At 48.1% G+C, this 13,164-nt stretch overlaps 1 protein-coding gene across 5 annotated transcripts in view; it reads left to right on the top strand.

Annotated features, from left to right (window-relative positions):
- Positions 1 to 13,164, top strand: part of Tacc2 (transforming acidic coiled-coil containing protein 2) — a 191,310-nt gene that overhangs the window by 100,495 nt on the left and 77,651 nt on the right. For all 5 annotated transcript variants that reach the window (XM_032892447.1, XM_032892446.1, XM_032892449.1 and 2 more), the window contains exon 4: positions 1,764 to 1,898. In XM_032892447.1, coding sequence (XP_032748338.1) covers positions 1,764 to 1,898 — 135 coding nt within the window. The remainder of the gene's footprint in view (positions 1 to 1,763; positions 1,899 to 13,164) is intronic.

Here is a 13,164-nt window from a genome sequence, read left to right as displayed (position 1 = left end):
ACATTTACACACCAGAACAAACAGACAAAAACCACCACAGCTCTCGCATCAAAGCGAATAAGAATAAAATAAAAGGTTTTTTTTAGGTTAACCCAAATTCTGTGTTTCAATGTAGATGTAGCCTCATGATGTTTCTATAGTAACAGACCAGAGAAAGTCATGAATCAAGACAATTTTCAAGTACATTGGTGGGAACATTAGGTAGGCAGGTACAGCAAAGTGGGGACATTTGTTACAGCCTCGGATGCTATGGTAGCTTCTGGGTTGGTGGAAGGAAGCTAGAGGCCTGCCTGTATATTCCAAAAGAGTTACCTCAGTCTCAAGGATGTTGGATCACCACGTAGGTGGGTAGCAAATGTCTATTTAGAAGCTAAGATAGCTCAAGAGAATTCACTTCCAGACCTGAAATATTCTAACTCGTTAATTATTAAGTTCTGATCAGTCTTGTAGGCTCCTGGTTTTCACGGTCCATGTTCCAAGGGTAGAGAAAGCCGGGGACAAGGGCAGCCACAGTAAGGCATGGAGGTGCTTCTATGACTCTGTTAGGAAGTGGGCTAGACATGAGAGGGTGAAGGATTGCTATTTTACCAAGGGAGTAGCTGCCTGCCCGGGAGTTAGGCCTGCCATGGGAACAAAAGAGGCTGGGCAGAGCCATGAAGGGAGGGAAGGGCAAAGCTGGGGTTGATTCTGTGGAGCCTGCTAAATCGCCACAGGGCCTTAAGTAGGAATGAGACTCCCTTTCCAGGGCTTAGGGTTTGGACAACTGATGCAGTGGCTGCTGTCTTCCAGGGCCAGGCTTGATGTGGAGGCAGAGCCTGAAAGGCCGGCTCTGAGCGTAGCATGGTGACTTGGGAACCAGTGTTCCTATGGCTGTTTTCCTCTAAAGAAGGAGTCCTGCACCACACACACCACAAAACCTCAAACTCCAGCTGCCTCTGCAGCCTGGGTCTCAGGCCTTGCTTCTGAGTCATCAAACTCCAAACTGGCTGTTGAGAGGTTGTCAGCCGACCAGCTCCCGGCTGACAGCAGTGTGGCTGGTTGCAGGGGCTGGGAGTCACTTGCTTTGAAAACCAGTTCCCAGGATAGATGCCTTGCTTTTTGCCAAAGCTGATAGTTAAGAACCTCTTAGGCTTCATGCTTGTGCCTTTTGGCTTTGGGCCTGTGTTTCCAGGTGCATCCTGGGAGGCCCCTGCACACTGGCAGGTCCCCTGGCTGACCAGGAGGGGGCAGACGTCTACCACATGAAAAGGGTGCTTGTCTGCATAACCCTGGGTCCTAGTCAGAGCTGTCACCTAGCCCCCTCCCCCACCCCATACAGGTCCCTGGTGATCCAATGGCTCTTGCGCCCATACTCTTCTCTCTCTTGAAATTTGGGGGCAAGTTGTGGAGTTTACAGAATTTTGTTTTAATTTTCAACTCAGAATTTCATTGCATGGCCCAAACTGCTAGAATACTTTTCCATAAAAATCTTCAAGCAAACCTCAGATAAGAAAACACCCAGGGTTTGCAACACTTGAGCAGTTAATGAACCCCCAGACTTTATTTTATTTTATTTTTGCAGTCAAATGAGGGAGGAACTGGAACTAGGGGCTGTGACCTCCACCATGTCTAAGTCGGTGGGAGCCCAAGGAGAGCAGTGTGCTATGTCTTTAAATAGTCCACTCCACAAATGTGGGTGGTTTGGGTGGGGTGAGAAAGGACGGATGAATGTGCCATTAAGGAGCCGAATTCCATTTGGAATAATTCTCCTATTGTGCCCCCAGCACCTCCCCATCTGCTGCCCATGCAAGTCTTGCTCCTGTGGCCTCAGAACATGCAGCCTCGGCTTCCACCGCAGCTGGTCCTGGAGTAGAAACCCCCACTGCCTCCTGCCAACACCTGGCCAAGAACATAAACAGGTAATCTGCAAGCATTTCCCCTGTACAGCTGCCCAGGAGAGAGCGAGGCTGGGTGGTCTCCTCTCTCTCTCTCTCTCTCTCTCTCTCTCTCTCTCTCTCTCTCTCTCTCTCTCTCTCTCTCTCTTTGTGTGTGTGTGTGTGTGTGTGTGTCCTAGGGTGAGCTGGGTTTAGGATGGCGCCAGCAAGGCACTGACACCATGTCTGTAATCGCTTGGCTTGTAGCTTGGCTTCCTGAAGCAGTGAGTTCTTCCGTAGCAGGGACACAGTATGTAAGGCAAGGACTCCCCAGAGGCAGAACCGATAGACTGTGAGTGTGAATGTTCCTTCTGTAGGTTTCCACTTACAGGAGACTGCGGGGAAGGCAAAACTACAAGGAATGGAAAGTATTACGGTGGCCAGGGTGGGAGCTAGAAGAAGATCTTAACTGTAACATCACAGCCTGTCCCGTATCTTGACTGTAGTCGTGGTTATGCGACTCTGTCAAGCTGATCCAAGGGGGACTGCTCTCTGATGCAGCCAATCCCAGGGAGGCAGAACTTTCTTCCTGCTTCCTGGATCTAGTAAATGTGAGCTACCCACTTGTCCCGTGTCTGAGGCTCCCAAGGCTCTCACACAAATTGCGCTGTGTTTTGCCTTGGAGTGATTATTTCCTGGACTCTCCATTCCAGCACTTTTTACGTCTTATTCGCTTATGCACCTGAGAGCCAGCATCATGGACTTGAGTTACTCTGGTTAGGCACCATGCCAGGGACAGGACACAAGCTTAGAAGATGCATGCTGCCTGGCCCTGTGGAGCCTTGAGGTCTCTGGAGAGAGAATGATGCCCTTCTGAGACATGATGGCTCAGTAGGATTAATTCTGTGTGGGCTGAGGACACTGGGGAGGGAATAGATATTACCTGGGGAGTATCTTTCTACATGTGTGTGGACCCTGAGGGTGGAGAAGGCACGCATGGTGAGAGAGCAGAGCTGAAGGGTCTTTAACGTGTAGAGGCTTGGAGCCTGCAGCCTGTGAGGGGAGTAGACTGTGACGCAGCAGGCAGGGGTCAGGTGGTCACCACCACAGGCCATAAGAACTGGGGTCTTTATCTTTGCTTCCTTTGGTAATGTTTTTATTAATAGTTTTTTTAAAGTACAGTTTTGATTTACAGAAGAATATACAAGATAGAAAATAATATTCTATTTATCTAACCCACAGTGCCCTCTGCTGATTTCCTATTAGTATTGTTTATGCTAATATGACACTGTTACTGACCCCCTATTGACATGTTCTTATTACCTGACGTCTCCTTTACTTGGAGTTCTGTAGTTGGTCTCTAATGTCCTTTCTTGTCCCAGGTGACACTCAGGACATGGTTCATTTTAGTTTGCCTACATGCTCCTCGGTCGTGGCAGTTTTCAGGCCTGTCTTATTTGATGATCTTGATAGTTGATAGTTCGAACAGTTCAGGTCAAAGAACCACTCAACTGGAACTTGGCTGGTATCTTTCTTATGGTTAGACTGCAGCCATGATTTTGGATGAAGATGACGGATTTAAAGTATATCTTTTCTTTTTTTAAACTAAGGTTCGGGAGATGGTTGAATAGTTAAGAGCACTGGCTATTTCTGTAGAGGCCCCCAGTTCAGTTCCTAGCACCCACATACTGGCTCACAACTGCCTGCAACTCCAGTTCTAAGGCATCCACCGCCCTCTGCTGGCCTCTGTTGGCATTGTAGACACATGCTTCAGGTATGTATAGGCAAAACATTCACAAACACAGAATAAAAATAAATAAGCCCTTTTCTTTTAAATATAAAGCACATGCCACAGTGTTTATTTGGAGGGCCAGAGGACAGCTTTTTGATGCTGGCTTTCACTTTGCACCTTTACATGGGTTCCAGGGATTAAAGTCAGGGGGCCAGGCTAATATGGTAGGCATATTTGCCTGTTGAGCCAACTCTTGGGCCTAAAGGTATCATTTTTATAAAATGGAGGGTCCCTCCATTTTAATTTAAAATGTCAGCTGATGGATGTTGGTGTTGATTTGGCTGGATGGCTGGATGGCTGCTCTCGGCTGTCCTATAGCTACTGAGAGGGTGTCGTTGTGTGCTGCCCCACTGCAGGGCAGGCAGCCATTCTCCCTTCTGCTAGGGGGAGGCCTACATAAGTTATTTATGATCCTTTTGCATGGGAGGCTAGTCTCTCTCCCCCATGTACTAATGTATTCAATCACTTATTTATGTCAGTGTGGACTCGTGGGCATTTGTTTTATACTTTGGGCTCTAATCCAAGGCTGCTAGATTTTGTTTCACACAGCTTTAGCCCTGGGCTGCCTTGCCTGTCTTTTAAGTGTGCCCAGAAGCCCCTGGGCAGAACAGTGATGTGATCAGATTTGCATTTTTAAAAGGCCTTGGTAGCTTCCTGTCAGGGCAGTGGGTGATGGAGGATTGATGGCTGATGTGCCCTGAGGCTCCACACCCAGGCCCAGCTGTATACGTGGGCCTGTGGGCCTGCTGGGCTCCCATTGCCTGTGTAAGTGTACCCTCCATCTCTCCTGTCTCCGGGTTAGTCCTAAGGCCAGTGCCTGGATGCAGGCGGCCATGTAAATCACATCTTTTTCCATCTGATGAGTCCTTGGTTCACAATACACCAATTAGTACTTCATCTCATTGAAATGGAAGGTTTGATTCACCAGCCTGGCCAGAGTCTGAGGTTCTGTTTCCATTTTCCATAGAGATCCTCCGGTCAGGGCCAGCTGCCGCCTATGTTTTCATGAGGCACCGGCAGCCACAGGCCCCACGGCTGTGGCTTTGTTCTCCCTGCTAGGGGCTTGGGAAGGGGAAAGCCAGCGGTGAGACCTGGTGTCCTGGGAAAGGCACATCTCATTAGCTCTATGGACGCTCAGTTATTGCAAGCCTGCTGGGCACCTTCTGCAGCCCCCCTGCTTCTGGAGGCTGCTGTGGACATGCTGTTAGAACTCCACACTCCAGGCTAAACAGCTTGCTTCCCCACTCCCTTGTACCCACTGGTGGTCGTTTGGCCACATGCTTGTGGAGAACAGATGTGTCTCGAAGAGAGAGGAAGGGAACCCACTTACAGAGGACTTAGCGTTCTGCTGAGCAGACCCTCCTGAAGCCACAAGCTTCTCTGGGAGAGAGATGGTGACTGCTATGTCCTGCTTCTGACCATAGTACTGTCTCCTCCAGCATGGCCCTCTTGATGCCTTTCCCTGACCTTCCTATGCTGTTGGGAGAGATATGAGAGGTTAGGGATGCAAGGTGAAAGCCCTCCTTCGTGCCAGTGTAGCCTGAGCCAGCATTGCAGACCTTGGGCCAGAAACTTGGAATCTTGGCACATAGGCCGAACCGACTATCACCCCTGACCTCCAAGCTGACCTCTCACTGTCCTTTCTGGGGACATCCATTTCTTAAGAGTCAGTGGCTTTGGGAACCTGGCTTAGGACTACCTACCTGAACAAGCCCAGAGAAAGCAGTGTGGAGAGGCAGCTCAGCTCTCTCAGGGATAAAGCTGGTTCCTCAGTGTCAATGCAGGGGCCCCAGAGAGCAATGCACTATGAGAAATGCTGCCCTGAACCACAGCCTGTGAGATTGCCAAGCTTTCTGATAAACTGTTCCCATGTGGTCCAAATAGCTTCCATCCTTCTACCAAAGCTTGCCAAAACTCAGGAGCTTCCCCTGGGTAAGAGGAGAACAGGGCTTTGCTTCTCTCCTAAGCAGAGCCTGGAGCTCCGCACTGTGCTCTGCTTCATACTCGGCCCCCCTGCGAGCTCCCCACCCCAGTAATTCATTTTGTGGGCAGAGTCTTGATTAGGTTTTCTCTTGGTTGTTATCGTAATGAAATACACAAGGCAGGGTAACTTTATAAATTAATCTATGTAGTTAACCAGTTTGGAGGCTGACTGTCCAAACAGGAAGGCACGGGTGTGGAAAGCATGTCTTCAATTCCTTTGGCTGTTTCACCACAGAGCATTACATGCAAGAGTCTGTCTAGTCTCTGTCCGAGACTTAATTACTGGGCTCTCTACATTAATATCTGAACCTAAGTACACCCCAACGTTACCACCTCTAAATCAGTTTCCACCTTTTTTCCCACCCTTAACCGTGGCTTTGAGGATGACACTCCTGCATGGGTTTGTGGGGACCAATCAGAGTATACGCCAACAATAGCGGACCTGCATAATCTTCTGATATCAGGGGAAAGGCTGGATTATGGGGGGATGAGAGTCTCTGTGGGCTAGACCCTGCACCCACGAGACTGGGGACTACTCCAGTGTTCCATAAGCCAGGTTCCAGCCATTGCTCTGTACTGAGATCCTCTGTCCCATGGCATCCTAGGCACGAGCATACAACATCTCACTCCCGTGAGGAAACACAGGCTCTTGCTTCATCTCCTGTACACGAGCAGGAGCTGCTAGGCACGGAGGTTTTGCTCTGTGCGTCTGCTTTCACTAAGTAGGTTAATCTCAGTGGCTTCACTGCAGGCTCCGGGGCCAAGGGAAGTTTGCTTCCCTCTCTAGAAGGGGCAGAGTCCAGAGCAGCTCTGTCTCCCTGGGCAGAAACAGTTGGGGAGAGAGTGGCCTCAGGATCCCTCCCTGGCCACTGTTCCCTTCTTCTGGAAGGGGATGGGAAGTGGGATGGGAGCACAGCACCCCCTGGCACTGATGGAGAAAAGCTGCTGACCTTCCACCCCGTGCCCCTCTGGGCTGGATTCTGAGGTTCTAGAGTAGCCCGGAAGGGAGCCATCCACCTACCCATCTATCCAACCATCTACCCACACAATCCATCTGTTCATCTACTCATCCACCCACAGATAAACCTACCCGGGGATTTAGCAGCCATATCCGGCTTGAATCTGATCTGCACTCTAGTGTCAAACTTAGAGGTCACAACTTATGCCTCAAGCCAGGTCCAGCTGCCTGTCCTCAGCAAGCCCAGTAAAAAAGTCAAACTAAAAGTAGAAAGCAAAAATAAATTAATAATAATAATAGTAATAATAACAATAATAATGGAGAGTTATTCAACTTAGCCACATGGGGAAGAGATGTGATCCCATGAGCATCTCTTTCTACCCCGCCCCAAGTCTGTCTTTGGGATCCTGAAGTGAGATTACAGTTTAAATATAGGCCCTAGGACCACAGCAAATGAGCAGTCCCAGTCAAGGTCCTGCCCACACGGACCAATCACTGTCTGGGCTTCAGGGTCATCCTGTATGGTGTCTGACAAATCTACAGAACCACGTAAAATGAGTCTCTCAGAGACAAGTTCCCTTTTGCATGAAATTTAAAAAAAAAAAAAACCAACGCTAACGCCTGGTGGACAGGCAGAGACCACACTCTTTCCTTTTAGCCAGGGCCTGTCTTACCCACTGGCTCTGTTTCTCCGGATCTCTGAAATCACTCTTCTCCCGTCTCACTAAATTCTCATGGATGGCCATTGCCACACATACCCTGAGCTTCCAAATTCCCGTGGCTGGCTGGGATGCACCCTTACACACCATGCTCCGCCTTACCCTTCTCTGGAACCCAGTTGAGTCAGCGCGTGAAGGAAAACACCACACAATCTTATTTTTTAGAATCAACAGGTTAACACAGTCACTGGGCGCAGAATCTAGCATCCTAATTTTATAAACTATTCTGTGTTAGAAATCCTCTGGTGGTTCCACCACTCGGAGTAACAGCCTCTGGCTTCCCACATTCTATCTGCCCCCTTGCTCTTGCTATCCAAAGGGAGTCTTTTCTCCTGCCGTCCCTCTTCCTCTTCCTGACCTGGAAGTCCCGCCTACTGGCGCAGTGATTGGTCCCTGTAATGGTAATGTTTATTTATTAGGGAAAGACCCTACCACAGTTCCCCTCCTCTGGCACTCTTGGACCTCATTTCTTCGGGGCCCTTAGTTTCAGTTTCTGATGCACTGACAGATGTCTCTTTAGATGCCTTTATGACTTCCAGGCCAGTTATACCCTATGTTCCAATGTCCCTTGGTCTATTTCTGATCTGTGTGATACTGGACAAGTTACCTGACCATTCTGAGCCTTAGTTTATCTATCTTTAAATGAGGGTAGTAGTGACCACCTCGTGGGGGTTAATGTGATAATCAAATATATATGAAGCAAATAGCTCAGAGGGGTTCATAGTGTGATTAGGTTCTTGATGAGGGTGAAGAATGAGGAAAGGGGGCTGGAGAGGTGGCTCAGTGGTTAAGAGCACCCGACTGCTCTTCCAGAGGTCATGAGTTCAATTCCCAGCAACCACATGGTGGTTCACAACCATCTGTAATGAGATCCGATGCCCTCTTCTGGTGTGTCTGAAGACAGCTACAGTGTACTTACATACAACAAATCAATTCCCAAAGAACTAAGTATTCACGGGAGAGCAAAACAGCTGGCATCTCCAGACAGTTGTATGCTGGTCCCGCCAGCAATGGGAACATGGGTGAGGAGAGAGTTACAGATAGGGCTTCTGGGGTTTTTATGGAAAGAAGGTGATATTTTTAGGACTTGGTAACACAGGCACACATACATGCACACACACAGGCACACATACATGTACACACACACACACACACACACACACACACACACACCATGCGTATGCTGACACACTCATTCACTCACTCTGCCCACAGACATGCTCTCAGTAGATTCTCATGGCTACTATTTCTGGCCCAGTGCTCTGGATTTCTGTTTCTTTGGGGAGCCTTGAGTCAGCAGTCCTGAGCCTGGTTTCTACTGCACTGCCCACAAGGAGTGATGGCAGGGTGCCAGGCTGTGTTGATGGCTTGTGAGGCTTGAAAAAGAATCTATCCCACAGCGAACAGGCTGCTATCTCTTTGCTCCCATTGGAGGGAAGACACAAGGCTTGGGGCTTCTGGATTTGCTAAAGCATGCTCATCTGGGAGGCCTTTTCATCCCCAGTGGATTCCCTGCAGCCCTAAGAACTTCTTGTCCTGGAGATGGGCAGGTGACCACGCTTAGCCTGTTTCTCCAGTCTGGCGGGGGAAACCAGCTCTGTATCCATCCTGGCTGTATCCACTCTCGGCTCTGCTTACACCCCAATGTTCTTCTTAAAAGGCCTTTTTATTCCTAGTACAAAAGGTCTCCAAGACCAGGAGCTTAAGAGCCAGGGGAACTCAGAGGATCCACACAGCAACAGTCAAAGCAGACACGTTAAAGCTTGCTTAGGAACCTAGTATGAAATTCTTACTGTAAAAGGCTACTGAGGAGAAAGATGGCCAGCGCTGGCTGTGTTTTTGAACCTAGACAGAAGCAATCACCTGGCCCAGGTGAGTCCACTGGTGACGAAAAAATACCTTGATTTTATTTCTAAGTAGGAACCTGGACTTAGGACGGTAGGTTTTACTGAGCCAAAGGCTCGTTTTGGGTCAGCCTTCTTGTTTTTATTTAGGATTAGGTCTATAAGTTAGTTCCAGGAAAGAGTGTCTAGTAGAGCCTGAAGAAAATTGTTACCCGAGAGGAGTTATTTAAAACGAACGCCCTGAATGAATACACATTTCGCCATCAATAGTCGGGGAAATGTTTGAGCCTTTGAAAAAGGAAATGAGGATGACTGTCTCGCTTTAGCAGCTGCAGCTCAGTGGTTCTCTTTCCTAACGCTGAGACCCTTTAATACAGTTCCTCATCGTGCGGTGACCCCTGGCCACACAATTATTTACTATTTCATAGCTGTAATTCGCTATTGTTATGATTCCTGGTGTAAATGTCTGATATTTAACCTTCTCATGGCCATAACCCACGGGTCGAGAACTGCTGCTGTAGATTTTGATGGTGTCCGTCTGTAAGTGCTCACAGTGAATGAGGAATTTGGGCCACAGTTTTTCCTACTGGTTTCAGGGCTTGCCGATTCCTTACCTTCTCCTGACTTTTGCTGTGCACGGTGCTCACTGACTCCATAGGAGCCCTTTGGTTTTTTTGACGCCTCTGTCTTCTCTGAAGTCGCCTTTAGTCCTCACCCTAGCCAGGATCCCTTGTTCACACTCAGACCTGCCTCTGCTAGTCGCCGTTTCTCAAGGACTTTGGTGGACACTGAGTCTTTTGCCAGGATTTCTTTTGTGTCTCTTATGCCAGGTTGTGGCTCTGCCTTGTGGTCACTGACAGTGAATGTCTCCCAGGAGGCTACTGAACAGAAATGGCTAGTTGAGAAGTGATCACGTTTATCAGGGGCTTTGCCGACATACATGTGGTCCTGGTGGTTTTTTTTTGCTTGCCTGTGTGTAACTTTGTTGCCATGGAGACATGAAAGGTGGGGACTTTCAGTCCAGGGCGGAGCAACTAGTCAAACCTCACGTCCGCACCTTGTTGCTATGGAGACTTGGCAGGTAGGGCTCTCAGTACAGGAGACCTACCTCCTTAGGAAATGTCCTAGTTTCCTCATGTTGATTTGCAGGGAGCAGCTCAGTTAGCTCCTGGTGTGCCCGCTGAACACTGGGCTGGTGGTAGGACATTGTAGAAGTCATGTTCCACTGTATACATTCAGGCCCCTGGCAGAGGACTTAGGAGAGAGTGCGTGTACCAGCATGTCAAAAGTGTTCATCTGCAGAGTGATTCTTCTTGTTACTTCTTAAAATTTTTAAAGATTTATTTATTTATTATAAATAAGTACACTGTCACTGTCTACAGACACACCAGAAGAGGGCATTGGATCCCGTTACAGATGATTGTGAGCCACTATGTGGTTGCTGGGATTTGAACTCAGAACCTCTGAAAGAGCAGTCAGTGCTCTTAACCACTGAGCCATCCTTCCAGCCCTTTAAATGTTTTTACTTACTTATTGTGTACGTGTGTGTGAGTGGTGTTCATGCATGCGTCATGTATGTACGTGTTTGCATGTGTATTTTCACATGTATGCAGGCACATATGTACCCAGCCTGGAGAGGGTTGGAGGCTCATCTTGAGTGTTTTTCCTAGTTTCTCTGTACCCTATATGTTGGCACTGAGTCTCTCATTGAACCCAGAGCATGTCATTTTGCTGGGAATTGAACTCAATTGCTCTGCCAATTTCCAGTCCCTGCCTTTAGTGTGCCGGGATCATAGGTAGGGTAGGGTGCTACGCATGCCCAGAGCTTGCATGAGTTCTGTGGATCTGAAGTTCAGTTCTCACACTTGTGTGGCAAGTGGTTTTATCCACTGAGACATCTCCCAGTCCCCTTTTACAAACTTCTTTTTAAAATAGGCTTGCTTTTAGGAAAAGATTTGAACTGGCCTGGGCTGGCCTGGAGCTCGCTATGATGCTGGAGATGACCTTGAACTTCACATCCTCTGGCCTTACTGCTGAGTGTGATAGGCTTATCAGTCTATGTCACAATCAGTTAATGAAGGGCTAGGGAGTAAACACAGAGCTTCAGATACGCTGTGCAGTCAGTCTGACAACATTCCCGGACTGCTAGATTCTTTTTTTTTTTTTTTAATATTTATTTATTTATTATACATAAGTACACTGCAGCTGTCTTCAGACACACCAGAAGAGGGCATCAGATCTCATTACAGAGGGTTGTGAGCCACCATGTGGTTGCTGGGAATTGAACTCAGGTCCTCTGGAAGAGCGGTCAGTGTTCTTAGCCACTGAGCCATCTCTCCAGCCTAATCTGTTAGATTCTTATGAATGGTATAACTGATCACTTTTTTTTTTTGCCTACTGGGAACTTAGAACCAGACTTGTAGCCACCTCCAAGGCCTAGTTTAATACTTCAGAGCCAGCCCCATTCCCTCTCCCAGTGTCCTTTTCTACCATGTTTCCTTTTGCTTGGATGGACAGTTTATATGCTTTGCAACAGTTCACTCAGGAATGTTACCTACTATTTCCTTCTCAAAAGAGTAGAGTTGTTTGATTTAAGGAGGATTTGGGGATGTTTAATTTTGTGGTGTTTGTGTTACTGATTTCTTTACATGTGAGTGACTTCCCAGTACTCATTTAACGTGTTGTTGTATAGCCCTGTGATTTTCCATGACCAGTTTCTATCCTTCTTCTCTCCTTCTCATCCATTCTCCTGTCCTATAGCTAGCCGACATTGTATCATGGCTTCTTTATTTTAAAATGAGAATGAATCTCAGCTCTCATCACTGAATTCTTTGTTAGCATGTCCTGGTTTCTCTCCTGGGGCCTAACAGTAAGACCTCAACCCCAAGCTTCTGCCACAACTGCATTAAAGTGATGTTTTTCCCAGGAAGAGTAGTCTGATAAGAAATGTGAAGGGTCTCATGTGGAATCAGAGAACTGGTGCGAAGGAAGACATGATAATCTCCTTCTCAAGGAGATAGCAAGAGAACCCTTGGGAGCGATTGAGGATTCCAGACAAGTTGTAGAGCATTTGCCTGGCAAGTATAAGGGTGCAGGTGTCATCCCCAGCAGTGGACACACACACACACACACACACACACACACACACACACACACACATACATGTGCACACACATGCACACATGCACACACATATGCACACATGTATACACATATGCACATGCGCATGTACACACATATGCCAGATGGTAGAATGGGGACTTTGCCTTTAAGGTTGCAGACATCTTTTTGGACTTGAGTGAGGCTGGGTGATAGAGTATCTCTCTCCAAGTCCAGGAGCAAGGAGCCCAGATCTGTAACATCTGTGTGGAGAGAGCCCAGCAGTGCGCCATTCCTGACCACAGTCAGATGTCCTATTGCCGTTGCCTTGCCCTGCTGGGCTCCTGCTCACATGATGATGGGGCGCTAGGCTTGGGCTGCTCAGTTTCCCAACTCTTCAAGTGTTAGGCAAGCCAGTGCGTCTGCCAGGAACAGTGCACAAGCACCAAGAGGGTGTGGGGCACCATGTTGTGTTGGGACTCTGGGCAGAGGGGCAGCTGTGAATGGGCAGCCATAGTGCCCTCTGAATGACATCTTGCATGAAGGGCCCTTGTGGGTCTACCCAGCCTCCTCACTGACTACCCTAGTTTGGTGGGTGGGTGTGCAGGTTAGGAGCAGAAGCTCGCCCAGCTTGCTCGTTCTTTAGCTGTGTGTACATCCTTAGCATTCTCCCCTGGGTTGTTTAGTAATCTGACCTACTTTCCTTTCCCACATGCTTGGGTAATTAGCAGCTCAGGGGTCCATAGCATTGCTGGGTAAAGGAGTGTTGTATGGCAGCTCTAGTCTCCCTAAACCTGAAACCAAGTCAGGAAATTTAGATTTGTTTCTTGGAATTTCAGAGGCAAGTCAGACATTCTTTTTTTTTTTTTTTAAAGTGTTTGAGATCGGATCTCATGTAGTCCAGGCTAGCCCTTGA

The sequence above is a fragment of the Rattus rattus genome, chromosome 2 (genome assembly GCF_011064425.1).
Source record: "Rattus rattus isolate New Zealand chromosome 2, Rrattus_CSIRO_v1, whole genome shotgun sequence".
Lineage (NCBI taxonomy): Eukaryota > Metazoa > Chordata > Mammalia > Rodentia > Muridae > Rattus > Rattus rattus.
Note: the sequence above shows the minus strand (reverse complement) of the source record. Positions and strands in the feature narration are given on the sequence as shown.